At 42.3% G+C, this 19,413-nt stretch overlaps 1 protein-coding gene across 1 annotated transcript in view; it reads left to right on the forward strand.

Moving 5' to 3' along the window:
* The window catches only part of VPS33A (VPS33A core subunit of CORVET and HOPS complexes), a 20,101-nt gene extending 4,336 nt beyond the window's left edge, over positions 1 to 15,765 (forward strand). The window contains exons 5-13 of the mRNA XM_046640850.1: positions 4,710 to 4,826; positions 5,783 to 5,957; positions 6,847 to 7,040; positions 8,266 to 8,392; positions 9,313 to 9,380; positions 10,120 to 10,257; positions 12,267 to 12,404; positions 14,640 to 14,808; positions 15,188 to 15,765. Of these exons, the coding sequence (XP_046496806.1) occupies positions 4,710 to 4,826; positions 5,783 to 5,957; positions 6,847 to 7,040; positions 8,266 to 8,392; positions 9,313 to 9,380; positions 10,120 to 10,257; positions 12,267 to 12,404; positions 14,640 to 14,808; positions 15,188 to 15,369 (1,308 nt within the window). The 3' untranslated portion in view covers positions 15,370 to 15,765. The remainder of the gene's footprint in view (positions 1 to 4,709; positions 4,827 to 5,782; positions 5,958 to 6,846; positions 7,041 to 8,265; positions 8,393 to 9,312; positions 9,381 to 10,119; positions 10,258 to 12,266; positions 12,405 to 14,639; positions 14,809 to 15,187) is intronic.
* Positions 15,766 to 19,413: the final 3,648 nt, after the last annotated feature.

The raw sequence follows: 19,413 nt of genomic DNA on the forward strand, positions 1-19,413 counted from the left end.
GGGGCCAGCCCCTCCATGTGCATTTTTTAAATTGGGATATTTATCTTTTCATTATAAGAGTTGTAAGAATTCTTAATATATTCTAGATGCAAGTCCCAATATCTGATTTGGAAATATTTTCTCCCATTCTTTGGGTTCTTTTCACTTTCTTGGTGAAAGTGGTATCCTTCAATATACAAAAGTTTTTAGTTTTGATGAAGTTCAATTCATCTGTTTTTTTCTCTTGTTGCTTGTGCTTTTGGTGTCATATCTAAGAAATCATTGCCTAACCCAAGGTCGTAAATTTACTCCTATGTTTTCCTCAGAGTTCTGTGATTTTAATCTTTAGGTCTTTAACCCATTTTGAGTTCATTTTTCTCTGATGAGAGGTAGAGGTCCAACTTCATTCTTTGCATGTGGCTATCTCTTTGTTCCAGCATCATTTGCTGAAAGACTGTATTTTCCTCATTGAATTGGCTTGGTACCCTTGTCGAAAATCAATTGTCCATAAATGTAAGTGTTTATTTCTGGTGTGTCAGTTCTATTCCATTGATAAGTATGTCTGTCTTTATGCCAGTAGCACACACACTGTTTTGATTTCTGTAACTCTGTAGTAAGCTTTGAAATTGGGACGTGTGAGTCCCTCCAACTTAAAGTAATTAAATATGTCAGGTTTTTTTTTAATTTTATTTTTCGTTTTTCTCCCCAAAGCCCCCCGGTACATAGTTGTATATATTTTAGTTGTAGGTCCTTCTAGTTATGGCATGTGAGACACCACCTCAGCATGGCTTGATGAGCGGTGCCATGTCTGCGCCCAGGATTCGAACCGGCGAAACCCTGGGCCACCAAAGCGGAGCACATGAACTTAACCACTCAGCCATGGGCCCGGCCCCTTCTTTCAGTTTTTTGAGTCTTTATAAATCCTTCTCCATCCTGAAGACATAGAAAATCTTATATTTTCCTTTAAAAGTTTTAAAGTTTTGCTTTTCATGTTCAGGTCTTTAATTCAGCTTGAACTGTGTATTTGTTGGGAAGTGTGTGTTATGAGGTAGGGGACTAATTGATTTTTTCCATATGGGTAGCCAGTTGTTCCAGCAGTATTTTTCCCTACTGATTATTTTCAGTATAAGTTTATTAGTGAATGTGCATACCTTTGTTCTCCAGCTCTGAAAGGTTTTTTGCAAATGTAGTTTTATGCATTTGTTTTATTTACCATCTTTATTTCAAAGAGCACTTTCTCTCCTAAGAATATTACTTTATCTTTAGAAAATAATTTGAAAATGTTTTAAACATAATCTGTGCACATGGTAAGTTTCTTTGAGTTAAGAAAGGGTACAGAGTGAAAAGCCACTCATCACCCAGTTCTCAGACTGCCAGTTCCCTGCCACATGCAGTCACTATTACTAATTCTTTTTATTTTTTCAGAGATGCTTCATGCAGCTACAGTTCATAGTATATATAATACCCTCCCCACTTTTATTCGAATGGTAGCATACACCAAAAAGCGTTGATATCTTGCTTTATTCTCTTAATATATCTTGGAGTCATTTTCTACCAGATATGAAAATGCTGCTTTAGTCTCGTTGAAGCTGCGTAGTGTTCTATTGTTTGGATGTACCATAATTTATTTTTCATAATTTATTAAATCGCCCCCCCGTTTGAAGAATAGTTTGTTGTTTTTCATCTTGTCCTGTTGGAGGCAGTGCTGTATGAATTATCTCGTACATAGGTATTGTGCATATGGGCCCTGGATCTGTAGGGTGTTCTTTACCCCTCTTTGACATTTGTCTTTTGACTTTGCTTGTAGTAGTTTTTGCCATTTGTCTTTTCTTAATGTAATCACGTTTATCTGTATTTCGTTTGACTTACGGGTTTGTCACGCTGATGCTGCTGGTCTACAGAACGTTTGAGCGCCACTGGTGTACAAAAAGTTATTTGCAGTTTTTTCTTCCCCAGTGTGTTGTTACAATGATCACCAGCTTAAAAGAGTTAAACTGGGGGAGACCTCAGAGGCACCACTGATTAGTTTTATACCCAAGAGAGTTTCTTGGCTCTTTTTTACCATGTTCCCATTGTTTGCTTACACTACACCTCATCCAATGAGATATAGACTTCCCCTCAGAACATTTTATTTTATTTTATTTTATTATTTTTTTTAAGATTAGCACCTGAGCTAACAACAGTTGCCAATCTTCTTCTTTTTTTTTCTTCTTCTCCCCAAAGCCCCCCAGTACATAGTTGTATATTTCAGCTGTACATCCTTCTGGTTGTGCTCTGGGGGGTGGCCGCCTCAGCATGGCCTGGGGAGCGGTGCCGTGTCTGCGTCTGGGATCCAAACTGGCAAAACCCCAGGCCACTAAAGTGGAGCGCACGAACTTAACCACTCAGCCACAGGGCCAGCCCCGCCCCCAACATTTTATATGAAAAATTTCCAACATACAGAAAATTTGGAAGAATTGTACAGTGAACAGCCCTATACCCATCACTTAGATTCTGGAATTAACATTTTGCTGTATTCACTTTATCATGTATCTATAATTATAACTACATATAATTAATTCACATCATGTAATTAATATGAATTGGTACCAGCTGAGGAAAACTTGTCCGGGCATGACAAAACCTGTCCAGAGGAGAGATTTCCTGTTTGTTTAATTGAGGATTTGCAAAAAAGGACAGAATTCTTTTCTGCTGAGAACTGTAAGCCCTTGGCTTTGTTCACTTAAGCTTCTGTTTTAGAAATCAAGGACTTTGCCTGGATGGTAAAGCTAATAGTTCTACCTAATGTTAAATCCAACCCCAGTTTCTGATGAAGTTGATCTAATTTTACTTATTTATGTTATTCTAAGCAATGAGCATAATTTAGTGGTTTGGGTCATCAGGAGGAACATGTGGATCTTTCTGTGCTTTAGGATATGATTATGATCTTCTCCATCATCTTACTGTACCAATAAGGGAATTAGAGTTCAGCCAGCTGAATGCTCAATAACACTGCTTAACATATTGTGGCCTTCATTTGTATATATAAAAATCAGTGTATATAAAATCTATCTCCTTTGTAAAAACTGCAAGGTATTCTATTGTGTAGGCATGTGGGACTTTGAGGTCAGAAAATATGTGTATTTAAATGTTAATGGGTGTTAGCATTTGTCCCTCGCAAAATGTCCTCATGGCTTGAAATACAATGTGGAATTCCACAAGCACAGAATAGAGTTGGAATATTAATACAAATAGCCACCCCACTACCACTTATGTTAGAGCAAAAAATTCAGGGTTAATATCTGTTAACTTTTTTGAAAAGGTGGAATTATAAAAGAAATGTCTTTATAGTAATACAACTTTTTTGGTGGGGGGGGAGATTAGCCCTGAGCTAACATCTGCCACCAATCCTCTTCTTTTTGCTGAGGAAGACTGACCCTGAGCTAACATCCATGCCCATCCTCCTCTACTTTGTATGAGAGATGCCTGCCACAGCATGGCTTGATAAGCAGTGCCGTGTCCGCACCCGGGATCCGAACCAGCGAACCCCGGGCCACCGAAGCAGAGCGCACAAATGTAACCATTACGCCACCGGGCCGGCCCCAATGATAGAACTTTTTAAATCAAAAAATATGAATGCTATTTTGAGACATATTCCCTAATATTTTTTTTTCTCAAATTTTCATCTTAGCTCTCCCCCTATCAGGAGTTTTAAGTAATTTTGCCAGAAAGTGTGTCTTCCGACATTCTTGATTTTGGCCTGTCATATTCAGTGAAATGTTAAAGTACACCAGACTTGGAAGAGCCGTCCGACAGGGCTTTCAGTAATGACTAAACACTCCTCACAGTGTCCTTCTGGAGATAGCCCTCCTTCCCCCACCCGGGCGGAGTGCACGAGAGCTCCCCCCCCTTCCTTAATCCCTCCAGGATCCCCTCACTCCTGGCTTTGGAGGGTAGAGACACGTTGGGTGGGGCCTAGGGACCAGTTGGGAAGTGACACGGCTGGGCTTCAGATGGACGCAACCTGAGTCTAGAACCTGTGCTCTCACTAACCAGTGTCAAAACTGATCGCGTCTCTGCTCACTTCCTAGCTGCTTTTGCATGTGTGTGGGAGTTTTTTGGGGGCTCTTTTTTCAATATAAAAAACTATATTTTTGTATACTTTACAAAATATACCTTGTGTATTTTGTAAAGTAAAATATATTTTCCGAAAATGAGATCACATTCTAAAGATTGTTCAGCTACCCCTTTTCATTTCTCCAGGTGTTAGAGCATTTATTTGTTGTCAGTAGATATGAAAATCTGCCTCATGTTTGTAAAAACCGCAAAGTATTCTGTTGTGCAGTCATCTGGGACTTTGGGGTCAAAGAATATGTGCGATTTGTGGGTATTAGCATGTGGCCCTACCAAAGTTTACACTCACACAGGAACTGAGAGCACCCGTTCCCCGTGTGAGTCTTTATTAATAAGTAGTTTATTCAAGAGCTAGCATATCTGGTGAGCACTTTTCTTCCAAAGGGGTCTGCCCTGGCAGAATTGCTTCCACGGCCACACCCCTGCAGCAGAGCCGTGGGCCTCGTGGCCTTGAGTGCCAAACAGCAGCTTTGTAAAATGGCCTCCAGTCCCCAGCTTCCCCTGCAAGGTGGAATCCCAGTGCCAGGAATCCCGAATTCCAAGGACAGACAGAGGCGGGCCCCTGCGCGGCACCAGATGACCCTGGCCTGACAGTAACCGGCCCTTCCTCCCCGCAGGAGTGCTACCTGGAGAGTGACCAGACGAGCCTCTACCACGCAGCCAAGGGGCTGATGACCCTGCAGGCTCTGTACGGCACGATCCCCCAGATCTTTGGGAAAGGAGAGTGCGCCCGGGTGAGAAACGCAGGTGTCTCTGGTGGTGAGGAAAGGGGCCCCCGGTGCCCAGATGGGAAGGGGAAGCTGTTTACAAACAGGCAGTCAATGCTTTTTACTGTGAATTTGCCTACTTGCTACAGTTTATTTGTAACCCCAAAATTGATGTTCCGAGTTTCGCAGAAGGCCCAGAGGGGCAAAAAATTTGACTTCTCCAATGTGCATGTTCCCAGTTGAAGTAGAACAAGGTGACGCTCTGCCTTCCTGTCTCAGCTCTCACACTGTAAACAAATGTCCTTTTTGCCACTATATGGTGCCATACACCACTTAATGACACATTTTTTTCACTTTTGTGCTATTTCTTGGTGATTTTGCTGTTTAAAATGACCCCCAAGCATAGTGCTGAAGCGCTGCCTAGCATTCCCCAGCACAGGGAGGCTGTGAGGACCTTAGGGAGAAAATACCTGTGTTAGATGCGCTGCCCTCAGGCACGAGTGATGGTGCTGTTGGCCATGAGTTTGGTGTGGATGAATCAACAGTATATGTTGAATAAGGCGTCTTTAAACAGAAGCACACGTAAAACCAGGTTATGTATTGATCAGTTGACAAAAATGTTGTGAGCGGAGGCTCGCAGGAACTGAACCCTGTATTTCCCCTGGGAGCAGAGGCTCAGTATTTGCTAGTTCAGTATTCATGGCGACTTTATAGACAGAACTGCTATGAACAGCAAAAACAGACTGTCTCTGGTTTTACGCCTCATTGAGAAATAGCGGTTGCCATTGGCCAAAGTGTAAGTGCTGGAATAGGTGGGTGGCCAACAGCAAATACTTTTCTGTAGCTGCTTATTTCTTACCAATCTCACTCTTGCAGTTTTTCTCCCTTTTTCACTTTTTTTGATTGTCTTTCTGTTTTTAGCTGAATTTTAAAATCTACTAATTCCCAGGAGGGTCCCTCTTGATCAAATGTTTTGTTTCCAGCAAGTGGCCAATATGATGATCAGGATGAAGAGAGAATTTACGGGAAGCCAAAATTCGATATTTCCTGTTTTTGATAATCTCTTGTTGCTCGATCGAAATGTGGATTTATTAACGCCTCTTGCCACTCAGCTTACATACGAAGGACTCATTGATGAAATTTATGGCATTCAGAACAGTAAGTAAAGTGACATCTACTTTTACTAATAGATAGTCTGATAAAAATATCCAAAAGCTGATTTTTTTACACTTGATCTTAGCCACAAGGCCGAGAAGTGATAAAGGGTCCTTTTTTTAGGAGGCGCTTCCTTTGCATATAAATCAAAGAATATCTGAAAAAATAAAAATACTGACCTGGACTTTCAGACACTAGGGTTAGACGACGGCCGAGCAAACTGCTCTTGGTCGCGCGAGGGCCGGCAGGATGGGTAGTTGCAGGACTGTGCTTGTCCCTGTGAGCAGAGGCCAGGGGTTAAATGCAAGTAGCACTGTAGTTTGGAGAATACAGGTGCTCGTGGCTGGCGGTCGCTCAGCAGAGCTTGTGCAGGAGGTGGCATTTGTACTGGGTTGGGAAAGAGGGGAGAGCTTAGAGGCCGTGCTGGCCAGGGGCAGGCAGCATAATGAAAGAAGGAATGAGGAGGCGACCAGCTTGCCACAGCAGAGGGCACAGGTGGGACTTATTCTGGGGGAAAGGCTGATATGGGAGGTCGGGGACAGTAGATGGAGGACCTGCAGGGGGGCCTGCTCGGGTTCAGCAGATTGTTGAATTGAATCTTGACAGATTGTTAGGTCAGAGGTCACAGACGTGTTTGGTTTGAGCCCACTTCATGTTTTTTTCTGTCAGCATTTAAAATTTGAGAAATTTTTAATGATAACCCTGATTGATTTATTTATAATCAAAGTGTACTTTGATCATGGAAAAACCGAAAGCTCAGTGCTGTGCTCCTTTTTTTCCTAAAGCTGGCTTATGTTCTCTCCTGAATTGGGGACTTCTGCTTCATGCCTGGGCACTCCATTGGGTCCGTAGTACACACACACAGGTGCTGGTTCCCTTCATTGTTGTTCAGGTTATGTGAAATTACCTCCAGAGAAGTTTGCACCCAAGAAACAGGGCGATGGTGGTAAGGATCTTCCCACAGAAGCAAAGAAGCTTCAGCTGAATTCTGCAGAGGAGCTGTACGCTGAGATCCGAGATAAAAACTTCAATGCGGTGGGCTCTGTGCTCAGCAAGAAAGCGAAGGTGATCTCTGCAGCCTTTGAGGTGAGACGGCCGGTTGTCATCCTCCTGCCCTGGGTCACAGGCCTGACCGCCCACCCCAGAGGAGTGTCGGAGGTCCAAAAAGATGCAGCCACAGAGCAGGGCTTCAGTACACTTGCGCCTTTCTCATCCTAAGAAACCGCCAAGTCAGCTACTGGAGGACCCCGGGGTTTCTTTTTAAACTTTTTCCCAGACCCACGAGAAAAGATGTTGTGTTAAATTTTTCTCCTTTTTGGGGGGTGTGGGGGGCAGTGTTCACAGTTTACAAGCTTCACTCATAAACAATTGTTTGCTTTCTTCTTTTAAATTTTTTCCTACCTCACTTAAAAGGAAGCCAGCTGTACTATAAATGAAAGATCCTCTGTAATAGAACTTGCAGTGAACTTTGGGGTGAAAGCTCCAAGTTCAGCCACCGTGCTGGTGGCAGGGGAGCCCTGCACACGGGGCGGGTGATAATGACCGTGAAATCCCCACAGCCCAGAGCTTTTAAATGGGCAGCTTCATTATCGCCTTCCTGCCTCTTCCAGCCCGGGCTCTGGTTTATTCCTGGTTCAGCTTGTTTTTGAAACATGGGAATTCATTAAGATGATTAGTTCTGAATATTTAGACTTTGGAAATATAAATTGGGAGAATTTTTTGAAAACTAATTTTTCATTGAGTAGGTATTACCAGATTTCATCTTTTTAGGAATTATATTCACTAATTGATTTTCATATTTCTGAAGTTACTTTTGGATTAAATTTTGCAAAAAATATTTTCTCATCACTAAGCAAGTTTCACTTTGTTCTTAGACAATATTCAAGATTGAGGTTCAGCAGTAAGAAAGGATTTTTTTCTGTTACAGAGGGAATTTTTTGCTGGTTACGTTCCCCTCTTAACATGATGTTTTCATTTTTTACTCAGAAATTTTTGTGGTTTACCTAATACTGTCCCCCACAAATACTCAGATGCCCACAAAATACTGATCACAGTATAAGCTGGTGCGTAGGAAGAGAAGGCCGCAGGCCTCTGCTCTCGAGAGAAGTGCTAACGCAGTAAACAGGACCGTGAAGTCTCTCCTTTCTGTTTTTCTATGTAACGTTGGAGGTGGGTTTGACCTGATTGATTTGTACTCCATTCTTTCTTTCGCGTTAATGTAAATTAAATGTCTTCTGAATAACACGAAGAACAGAGCACTTAAAAAAAGAATCTTCCCTGCTGGATGGTTCTGCTCTTTTCCCCGTTTCAGGAAAGGCACAACGCTAAGACAGTTGGGGAGATCAAGCAGTTCGTTTCCCAGCTGCCCCACATGCAGGCAGCAAGAGGCTCCCTTGCAAACCATACCTCGATCGCAGAGTTAATCAAAGATGTTACTAGTGAGTATCCTGTGGGGTGACTGTGTTCATCTGGGGCTGACCTGCTCATGCTGTCTGACGCCGTGGTCTTTGGCACCAGGACACTTCATGGGAAAGTCAGCTCTACTTTAATATTGTATATTATCCTCAATATTAATTAAATACATGCATATTCATAGTTAAAAATGTTCCATTTGTGGTTAACTCATTCTTTTTCATTATTAAAATAATATAATCATATGACAAAATATTTGGACTATCAGTAAGAAGAAATAATTCTTCCGTAAGTGCGCCACCATAATACGAGGTGGTTAATTCTTTTTGTCTAGTTTCTTTTCCCATTGTTTAGGATTAGTTAATTAGAGTAAGATGATGTGTTTTAGTTTTTGTTTTTCCCTCGAAAACTTTCTGCAGGATTGGTGTAGAGAGTGCAGTTGAATATTTTGAAAGAGCTTGGAAGATGTGTATTAAACCAGAGACGAGTTCATTCCTTAAAACACAGGCTGTAAAAGCTGAGTAGGAGATAGGTCAGTGCCCTGTTTTATAAAGGATGCTTTGAATCGTAAACACAGGCTTGGAAAATCAGTCCTTTGTTTTCACGTTATAGAAGTGGAAATCAAGTGAAACTGGGTTGAATCTGTTGATCAAAGTGAAATGCTCTTGGGAAATTAGCTTTCATTGATCCTGAGGAAAAATTCGTGAGATCTGTCTTTGAGTCCTATGGACAGCAAAGGGGTACAGTAGTCAAGTATATACAGATGTAATCAGGAGTACAGGGTTGAGGTGTTTTCTCTGTTTCTCAGAAGATTCTTTTCAGGTGACAACTTGAACGTTTTGTTTGCTTGCTTTTTTGCATGTCTTGTTTCTTAATCATGCTCTGTGTATAAAAGCGTTAATGTTCATTTAATTTCTAAGTTGCAAACGTGCTCATTACATTTTAGCTTCTGAAGACTTCTTTGATAAATTAACAGTGGAGCAGGAGTTTATGTCTGGAATAGACACTGATAAGGTATGTGAACAATAAACCTATTCTAACTAATAATTGATAATTTGTCAAACATAAATTATAGCTAGAAAAGTAATTGGTTTGATTCCTATGTTTTGCCTAAATATTTTTAAGAAAATATTTTTAAGAGTAAATGCAAATTGTGAAAATATAGATTTTATCAAGTAATGGATATTTAACATTACTCTATGCAGGGCACTTGCTGTCATACACAGAGAGGTGAGACCCAGCCCGTGGCATCAAAGATCTTTAAGGGCTGTAATAGATAAATTAAGGTATTTGCTTTCTGAGAGAATTGGCCATATAATTCCGTACATGTTCACCTCTATTAATAAATTTAAAATTATTCAATTTATAAAAGTTCCTGTCTTCTAAAAAATTTCCTTTTACTTTCTGCTGCTAAGTTGCTGCTGTTTTTCGGGTGGACTAGGTCTCACGTGCCCCAGACATGCAGCAGCCTCTCAGGAGGTTGTCCATGGAGACTTATGAGTCCGGACAGGCTTGTATTGCCTGAGTGTGTCCTTGCCAGCCTTGTGCTCCCAATTATTGTGTGTTTGTGTGGTGACCGGGGTGCGTGTGGTAGGGGCCGGACGACCTACTTTGGAAGCGGTTAGGGAATGTGAGAAAGGAATGAACCATTCTCCCACACATCTCCCTTATTTGACGTTGAAAACTAATAGTAACGATCAAGTTCTGTAGGTCCCCAAACCAGACGCTGGTCTGCGTGTCTGCTCTGTTGCAGGTCAACAGTTACGTTGAGGAGTGTATTGCCCAAAAGCACCCCCTCATCAAGGTGTTAAGACTAGTTTGCCTCCAGTCCGTGTGCAACAGTGGACTCAAACAAAAAGTTTTGGATTATTACAAAAGGGAAATTCTCCAGGTCAGTATATTTTTAAATTACTAATTTGCCAAGGGGGAAAACATCTTTTAAAAAAATACTTCCCAAAGCTTCTGTTTTGGCGGATTGTTTCCACTGTCTTGTAAATTTTTTGACACTTAGAGGGATCCTCTTTGGTACTGATCATTGTTGACTGTGTTTGCATAATAATAACAGTAGCTAACGTTTACTTAGTGTGTACCCTGCGCCAGGCTCTGTTGAAAGAGGTTTATATGTATTTATTTGTTTAATCCTCGCTGCAGCCCTGTGACTTAGATACTGTTATCATCGCCATTCTATGGATGAAAAAACTGAGGCACAGAGTAGTTATGTGACTTGGCCAAGGTCTCCCAGCTAATAAGTAGCAGAGCCAGCACTAAAACCCAGGCTGTTGGTATCTAGCACCCATGCTCTTAACCAGACAGTGTTCCATGGAGGAAGGGTACTTCTTGCAAATTTCTGATAATTTCTTAGCAGACTTACTTAAATTAAGCCTGTGTTACTTTGTAATAAAGAAAAGCCCACTATTACTTTAAAAGTTCTCCTCTCTGTTTAAAAGCATCTCCAGCAGTATTTATTTATTGTTATTATCAGTCACAGTTAAGTACATTATTGTTAAAACTAAATGTTCATTCAGTTTTGAGGGTTTTTTGCCTTGTTAAAAATTACCCACATAACACACACATTCTCATCATATAAGATTCAAATAAAACAGAAGTGTACTGCACAAAATGGGAGTGTCCCTGCACCCCGCTTGTACCCCGTTTCCCTCCCTGGATGGATCCAGTGTCGCCGTTTGGTGTGTATGCTTCCAGATTCCCTGGTTTGCATTTACATGCAAAGAACGTTTACATACGCAGACTGTGGGGCGAGACAGGCTGCGTTCAAGGCACAGCTCTATTATTCAGGAGCTGCATGACCTTGGGCATGTTATTTAAACTTCTCTGTAAAATGGAGGTAGGGGCCAGTCTGATCGCTCAGCAGTTAAGTTCGCACGCTCTGCTTTGGCAGCCTGGGTTTCGCTGATTTGGTCTCAGGTGTGGACCTATGCATCACTTATCAAGCCATGCTGTGGCAGGCGTCCCACATATAAAGTAGAGGAAAGTGGGCATGGATGTTAGCTCAGGGCCAATCTTCCTCAGCAAAAAAAAAAAAAAAAGAGGAGGATTGGTGGCGGATGTTAGCTCAGGGCTAATCATCCTCAAAATAAATAAATAAACAAATAAAATAAAATAAAATGGAGTTAATATCTACCTCATGGGGTTAGAATAAAGGTGACTGAGTTAATGTAGGTAAAGTGCTTAGAACAGAACAGTGCCCCCACCTAGACAGTACTGTATTGTGTTGGCTGCTGTTGTTATTATCTACTAGATCTTTTTTTAACAGAAATAAAATCCTACTATACATATTATTATTATACTATTTTGTCCTTAGGAATATATCTAGAAGATCTTTCTTATCAGGATCTATGGATCTGCCTCATATTTTTTTTTTGAGGAAGATCATCCCTGAGCTAACATCCATGCCCATCTTCCTCTACTTTATATGTGGGACACCTGCCACAGCATGGCATGCCAGGCAGTGCCATGTCTGCACCTGGGATCTGAACCAATCCACTGAAACCCCCGAGCCACTGAAGCGGAGCATCCACAGTTAACTGCTGCACCACCGGGCTGGCCCCTCATTCTTTTTTTTATAGCTAATTATATCCCATATAAAAATATGCTATAATTTATTTGATGTTCACTTTAAATTAGGTCCACAAATTCTGACTTTAAAGGAAGAATTTAAAATCACTTTGAAACACTTAGCTGGAATAATGTGATGGGCAAGCAGTTTAGGGCAGGCTTTGTCCTCCGCCCAGCCCCTGTGCCCCTGGAGGGTCGTGGCCTGGACTTTGGTCACGTGCCCTGGAGCACAGACCGAATTGATGCGTTGCAAGTGCTCTGTTTTGGAAGTTGCAGAAACCCTTTTCCTGATCTGACATCAAGGCCAAACGACTTCTCTTGCAGACGTACGGCTATGAGCACATATTGACCTTACACAACCTTGAGAAGGCTGGCCTGCTGAAACCACAGTTGGGGGGCAGAAACAATTACCCAACGATCCGGAAGACGTTACGCCTCTGGATGGATGATGTAAATGAACAAGTAAGACACTCCTGCGCTTTAACTCAGTGTAGTTACTGGTTAATGGTTTATTTTGACAATATATGCTACTTGATCTACACATCTGCCTTGCTTTCAAAAAACAATTTTCTAATGTTTTTGAAAAAGTAGTGTATTCATCTGTTGTATCCATCAGAATCCCAGCAGGAAACAGAGGGTGCTGTCACACTGGATAGTTTGAGGAGAGTTTCTTGAAGATGTGGGCGTGGGGGTGGGTCAGCGAGAGGCAGTGCAGTGAGGAGCCTTCCCAGCCAAGGCCTAAGGGCACGGAGAGGGAGCTGTTCCAGAACCTGGAGAGAAGAGCTGAGTGGAGATGCCATCTGATAAGACGAGGGATGCGAGGTCTCTGGTTATGAGATGCAGCCAACCTCCAGCAGTGTCACGGAGAGAAAGCCAGGGCAATGAACTCTGACCTCACGCTGCTGCCCGCTCTACAGTTTCCTTCTAGTGCCTCCTGCTGGCCAAACCCAAACAGAGGGCATGGGAGTGTGCTGGTGTGGAGTCTGCAGGTTTGCCCCCTGGGCACAGAGCGCTGAGGACAAGGGCCGGGAGGATCTGGAGAATATCCAGCACACGTTAAAAAGTCAGAAAGTAAGCCAGACAGTTGTGAAATGCTAAGAGAAACCTCAAGTAAATTGGAGTTGGGAAGGCCTGTAGGGAGAGCTCTCATGCCCTACCATACGTTGTCAATTAGACGAAACAGGAAGAGACAGTAAGCTTGCATCTTTGACAGGACGTAAAACTGCCGAAGGAAGGAACCTGTGGCCGCCAGGGACTGCTACTCTCCCCCAGTGGGCTTTCCTCTAGAACAGCCCCGCCCTCTCCCCCTTTTTCTCTGTAAAAGCAGCTCCCTCCTTTGTTTTTCACATTTGCCTGTGGTTCACCATAGCAGGCACATCCCAAATTGCAATTCTCTTTTGGTTATTCCCAAATAAACTCATTTTGAGGGTAAAATAACAGGCAAATTTGCTTTTTAAGTTGATACAGTGAAAAATAAGTTTACTTCCACATCTAATCCCAATTTCCCCTCCGAGGCAACCATTGTAACCCGTTTTTTATCTGTCCTTCCAGAAAGATTTTATGTATATTCAGGCATTTTTACGTAAATGGTACATACTCAATACCATTGTCTCCAAAGTTGGGTGTTCTTTGCCTTCCATTTATTGTTTATTCCAATCTTTCTAAATTTCTTTCTCTTTTTTTTTGAAGATTTTATTTTTTCCTTTTTCTCCCCAAAACCCCCTGGTACATAGTTGTATATTCTCCATTGTGGGTCCTTCTAGTTGTGGCCTGTGGGACGCCGCCTCAGCGTGGCTCGATGAGCAGTGCCATGTCCGCGCCCAGGATTCGAACCGATGAAACACTGGGCCGCCTGCAGCGGAGCGCGTCAACTTAACCACTCGGCCACGGGGCCGGCCCCTTCTTTCTCTTATTTTCTTTTTTGGTTTTTCATAAGGGACTTTATTAGGCTGCCTCTTGCAACAAAAACATAATTAAACAGTTTCGTCTATAAATGGCAAAATCAGATTATTTTTCCCCAGTGGGAATATAGATGTTCTCAATTTCTGTGTTCTACAATGTAAACAAGTTATTAGTTCAGCTCTCCTCACTGTTCTGCCCTGCCTTTCCCTACCCCACCCACCACTTAACACTGTGTCTTGAAGATCCTTCTATGACCTACCTCCTTTTTTTAAGTCCTTTTTAATTGCTACATAGTGGTTTTGCAGATATACCTTATTTTATGATTTAACAGATTTCTCTTGCTAGAAATTCAGGTTGTTTCCAGTCTTTTGCTGGTACATACAGTGTTGTAGTTAATATGTTCGTGCTTTGGTCTCTTCTTCCCTATGTACGGGCCCCTCTGTAGGATAAATGCCTAGAGAAGTAGAACTGCAGGGTTCGAGGTGTTACGTACTTGTTACTCAGCTAGAGAGTGCCAAGTTACCCTCCAAGAAGTTTCTTGCTAAACCAAGTAACGATTTTTCATCTTCAGTACCTAGAGATGCTTTGAGTGGCTTTTTAGGATTTGAGTTGAAAGTGAACCTCTGACTGCTAAGAATAGAGCCCACCTACGGTGGATTAGAGCAAGGTATTGGGGGAAGTTGTGTTTCTGCCTTCAAAGCCAAATCAAATAATTTTGGATTACCCAAAAGGCCACAGTTAGGTGGCTCTGAGTCTCTATATCTACAGGCTTTTTTTTCTTTAATTATTTAACAGAATCCCACGGACATATCCTATGTGTACAGTGGCTATGCCCCTCTCAGTGTGCGACTGGCCCAGCTGCTTTCCCGGCCTGGCTGGCGGAGCATTGAGGAAGTTCTCCGCATACTTCCAGGGCCCCACTTTGAAGAACGGCAGCCGTTGCCCACGGGACTGCAAAAGAAACGTAAGTCTACAGCCAGGTGTCTACAGATAATTACGTACTGTTAGTGTGGTTTTCAGGTATTATGCAATTGCTTTGTAAAATACATTTGTAAAGTACTTAGGAGTCAGAGGCCAATCTACCTCTTTTGTTAGTTGCTAATTATATTCTAAGCACTAGAACTCATCATTCCCTCAGGAGTAGCAGCTTTCAAACTCTACATTGAGGATCTCAATAGTTGGAAAAAACGTTGAGATCAAAATCACGTTCCTGAGTTTCAAATGAGCTGTCTGTATCAAGACACATTTGACTTTTTTACTTATGAATGATGCCATTTTTTCAGAGGTGAGAAGAGAAGCATCAATAAGAAATAATTCTTAATTCTGAAATGTTTGAATTTTAGGTCAACCAGGAGAAAACCGAATCACTCTGATATTTTTCCTTGGGGGTGTAACTTTTGCTGAAATTGCTGCCCTGCGGTTTCTCTCCCAGTTGGAAGATGGAGGTACAGAATATGTAATTGCCACCACTAAACTAATGAACGGGGCCAGCTGGATAGAGTCTCTCATGGAAAAACCTTTCTAGGGCATTCAGAATAGACTTATTAACAAGTGAACTGCAGAATAAACTGCACCTTTGAAGAAGTTGCTGGAAGGAAGTGCAACCCCACAGAGGAGTAACAAGAAACAGAACTTACTTTGGGATCAGCTTCTTAAGTTATACTACTTTCCCTTTCTGCTTCTCTTTTGTGTTCCTAATTTTTTGAAGAAAGAAGAATAGAAGAGAATCGACCTGGATAAAAGAAACATTAGTTTTTAATGTTCTAAGCTCAGGATCTTCATTAGAAACCTCTGGAAATATATTAAGGATAGTGAGGATGGATAATCTGTACAGCTGCACAGATGGGACCAGTTCTTAAAATAAGGAAGCAGGGACTGAGGAGGTAAAAATGAAAATAAAAGTGGAAAGCCCCACCCCTAATGAGTAGTGCTGCGTTTCTTGAAGGCACGTCATGCCTAGGGCAGTGGTTAAGTGTTGGAGGCTAGAGCTAATATTGTCACTGAGTTGAGATTTCTTATTCCTGCAAGTATGGCACATTATATTTGGTGTCACCAGTCTTTCTCTTACTGGACCATTAAGGCAAGTTTTGATTCCTCTGCTTCTATAAAGCAAGAGGTTTGTGGGAGCTTCTTTCGCCAAAACAAAGTTTATCATCTGATCAGCTAAATCTCTATGGGTCCCGTACTTATGAAGGGCTTTTTACATTGAGGAACATAAAAATCGGGGAGAAGCTTCCTGAGAATTTAACCATTTGAAGACACTTTCTTAGTGCACATGTTGTTGACTCCAAGACATTTCAGTGGTAGATGCCTCCATCAAGGTTTCAGTTTTCTTCCCTGCCCATTGTGGGCCCCAATATCCAGCTGGTCCCACTGTGAGCAGTGGCGACTCTTGCTTCTTTGGCATCTTGCAACGCCATCTCCCTGGTAACTGCCACATGTACTTCTGTAGCACTCTGCAGCCACTCCATACTCAGCCTCTTGCACTTGTTGTGCATGAAACACCCAGCTCTGTTTCAGTCCCTGGTCTGGTAACCTCAGTGGAGCGACTCATCAGTGATCTTGGAGTACAGCTGCCATAGCTGCTGCTACTCCTGCAGAAGCCTGCTAGGCTGTGGGAGAGAGGAGCATGGGCATTGGTAGAGAAGTTAGAGATCTCCCTCCTGCTCCATCCCAGCATCTGGAGGAGTTAAGGCCAAGAAGGGGACCACATTGACGGCTTCGCAGCTCTTGCCCAAGTCTCCAGCAAAATTAGCTGATCCCCCTCTTCGCTGGGGGGACCAAGTCAGCATCCCTCCCCAGCTGTGGTTTCTATTGTTAGTTAGTACCCATACATGCTTTTACCTCACTTTTTTTCATTAGTGGAATTCTTTTAGCACATTGCATGTTATGAGTGAAGGCAAAATTCTATATTTTAAAAAAATCTCTTTAATATAAGAATGAGCAGTAGAAGAGGTAATACTTAAAAGATTTTCTTCTCATGGATTTAATTTGGCTTTGGCATTCAGTATTTGGAAATGTCTTAAAACTATTCCTGTTTTAGAAATCCTTGTTCAAGTACTTGTTATCCCAAGGAGATTAGCTTATACCTTCTAGCCCCAGCAGTTGTCAGCCTCAGCTGCTTTAGAAAATGAAATCCACCTTGTCCCTCAGTGTTTTTGCCTCATGGGATTCGATTCAAGTCCAGTCAAGTCCTCTTGGCTGGGGTTTTTGTCCCATGAACAGATACTCAGTTGTGTCTCATATGTCTGCCTTCACTCGTGACTCTATACTTGCTTGCTCAGAGCAGTTAGGTAAGCTCCTAAAAATGCATTCAGCAGAAGACTGAAAAACATCAATTGCTTCATTTGTATGCAAATAGAAAGTGGTGGATAATTATATATTGTACACCTTTGTGTAAGTTCATTTAATACTTGAAGCAGGCTTTGTTCAAAGGAGTGTGCCCTTACTGAGAAAGGGCATGTGAATGGTACATTTATTCTTGGAGAGGGTGGGTTGTTTACATCATGTCTGGACTTTTGTCTGGTTGGGTAGACAGTTCTGCTACACCAGAGGTCCCGTTAAAAAGAAGTCTGTGTAGATAAAGAAGTCTACATAGGCACTGTTTTGTGTCTTACTGTACACTTTTGAATTTTAGCCAACAGAGAAATAAGTGTTTGAACTATAACTGTGGAGCAAGAAAGTAATGGTGAAAAGGAGGAGGATTAAAAATAGCAAATCTGATTCTTGAGAACTGGGAAGGGGTCTCCATGTGGTTGTCAGCTGTAGCTCTGCCCTCACTGGAGATGGATTAAGATTAATCATCATTGGGGCTGGCCCGGTTGCACAGTGGTTAAGTGCGCATGTTCTGTTTTGGCGGCCCGGGGTTCGCTGGTTCAGATCCCGGGTGCAGACATGGCACCGCTTGGCAAGCCATGCTGAGGTAGAGGAAGATGGGCATGGATGTTAGCTCAGGGCCAGTCTTCCTCAGCAAAAAGAGGAGGATTGGCAGCAGATGTTAGCTCAGGGCTAATCTTCCTCAAAAAAAAAAAAAAAGATTAGTCTTCACGTGCTGGTTTGTCTCTTATTCTCAGTTCCCTGTTAAAGACTGGCCCGTCAGCAAGAGGAATCGTTTATATTTGTCAGAGTTGAATCCAAGAAGAAATACTTTTTTAAAAAATATCAAAACAAACTGAGTAAAGCAGACAGGAAGAGAGGCCATGATAAAGATGGCAGGGCATAGAAACGCAGACATCACATAGATTATGGATTCTGAACAGACCGTGAGTTAAGCTCCAGAGCCTCATGGATTATATTCAGTCATAGGGTTTAGTGGTGACACACTATAGAAAATGATGCCTTTTTTTCGTCCAGCAATTGAAGAAAAAGGCAGTAATGTAAATATCCTCAGATTCTCTTATTTCTGTGTGAATGCATATAAACTTCAAGCGACATAGTGTTTCTTAGCTTCAGTTAGTCCAGTGCTGTAAAATATTCCACACTGGGTGGCGACCAGAAGCCGCAAAGGCTCGAACGCTGAACTCCTTGAGACATACCTTTGAAGGATGGGAGTGAAACAGATCGGGCCTATTGGAACAGCTGCTGGTTTTCATCTGTTACTTTGGTGTGGGATGAGGGTATAAATCTCAGCCATGCTCTCGTTCCTGTGACTAGGCAGGACACAGAAGCCCTTCAGATGACCAATTCTCTGGGGGAGCAATTACTACTCACTGGCTTCCTGAGCAGCTTGATAATGTTCTGCTCCTGTTTTCAGTCAGGCTGCGGCCGGGGCAGTGATTTGATAATAAGAGATCCTGATCAAATTAAAGAGCCATTTGTTTCTAGATGATGATGTTGATAAAAAGGGTTGATGTCCACACTGCCTGCCTTTTTAAAGGTCAAAACAGTCTTTACAAACTACTGTGAAAAGCAAAATAAGCAGAACAGCATAAACTTTGTGCTTTCTTTTCCTTCATTGTTACATCTGAGAAGGGGTCTGTTCTTTATTTGCTGAAATCCCAACTGGCTCTTTTTGCCTCACATTTGGAGGAGTTGAAATTGGAACTGGGTGCATTGGGAAGGTGACTGTCTAATGAGTCTTTATTTTTTATTTATTTATTTATTTTGAGGAAGATTAGCCCTGAGCTAACATCCGTGCCCATCTTCCTCTATTTTATATGTGGGACACCTGCCACAGCATGGCTTGACAAACGGTGCGCGTAGGTCCACTCCCAGGATCCGAACCAGCAAACCCCAGGCTGCTGAAGCGGAACATGTGAACTTAACCACTGTGCCACCGGCTGGCCCCTATAATGAGTCTTTAAACGGCTAAACTCTGTAAATTAGAATCAAGCACCAGGAGCTCCTGGCTCTCACACACACGCACGCTCACACTTGCGTGTTTTCTAAGATGAGATTTTACTTTAGTTGGGTGGTCATAAGTGAGTACCATTTGTACAGTGGTTCTTCTGAGATTCAGTAGGATGGGGCTGCTCTCAGTGCGAGTTTGCTATGAAAGGATTTGGACTATATCCCACCTGCAGTGTTTAGAAAAGCAAGACAAGAAGGGGCATGAAATACCCCCTAGTGG

The sequence above is a fragment of the Equus quagga genome, chromosome 15, assembly GCF_021613505.1.
Source record: "Equus quagga isolate Etosha38 chromosome 15, UCLA_HA_Equagga_1.0, whole genome shotgun sequence".
NCBI classification, from domain to species: Eukaryota; Metazoa; Chordata; class Mammalia; order Perissodactyla; family Equidae; genus Equus; species Equus quagga.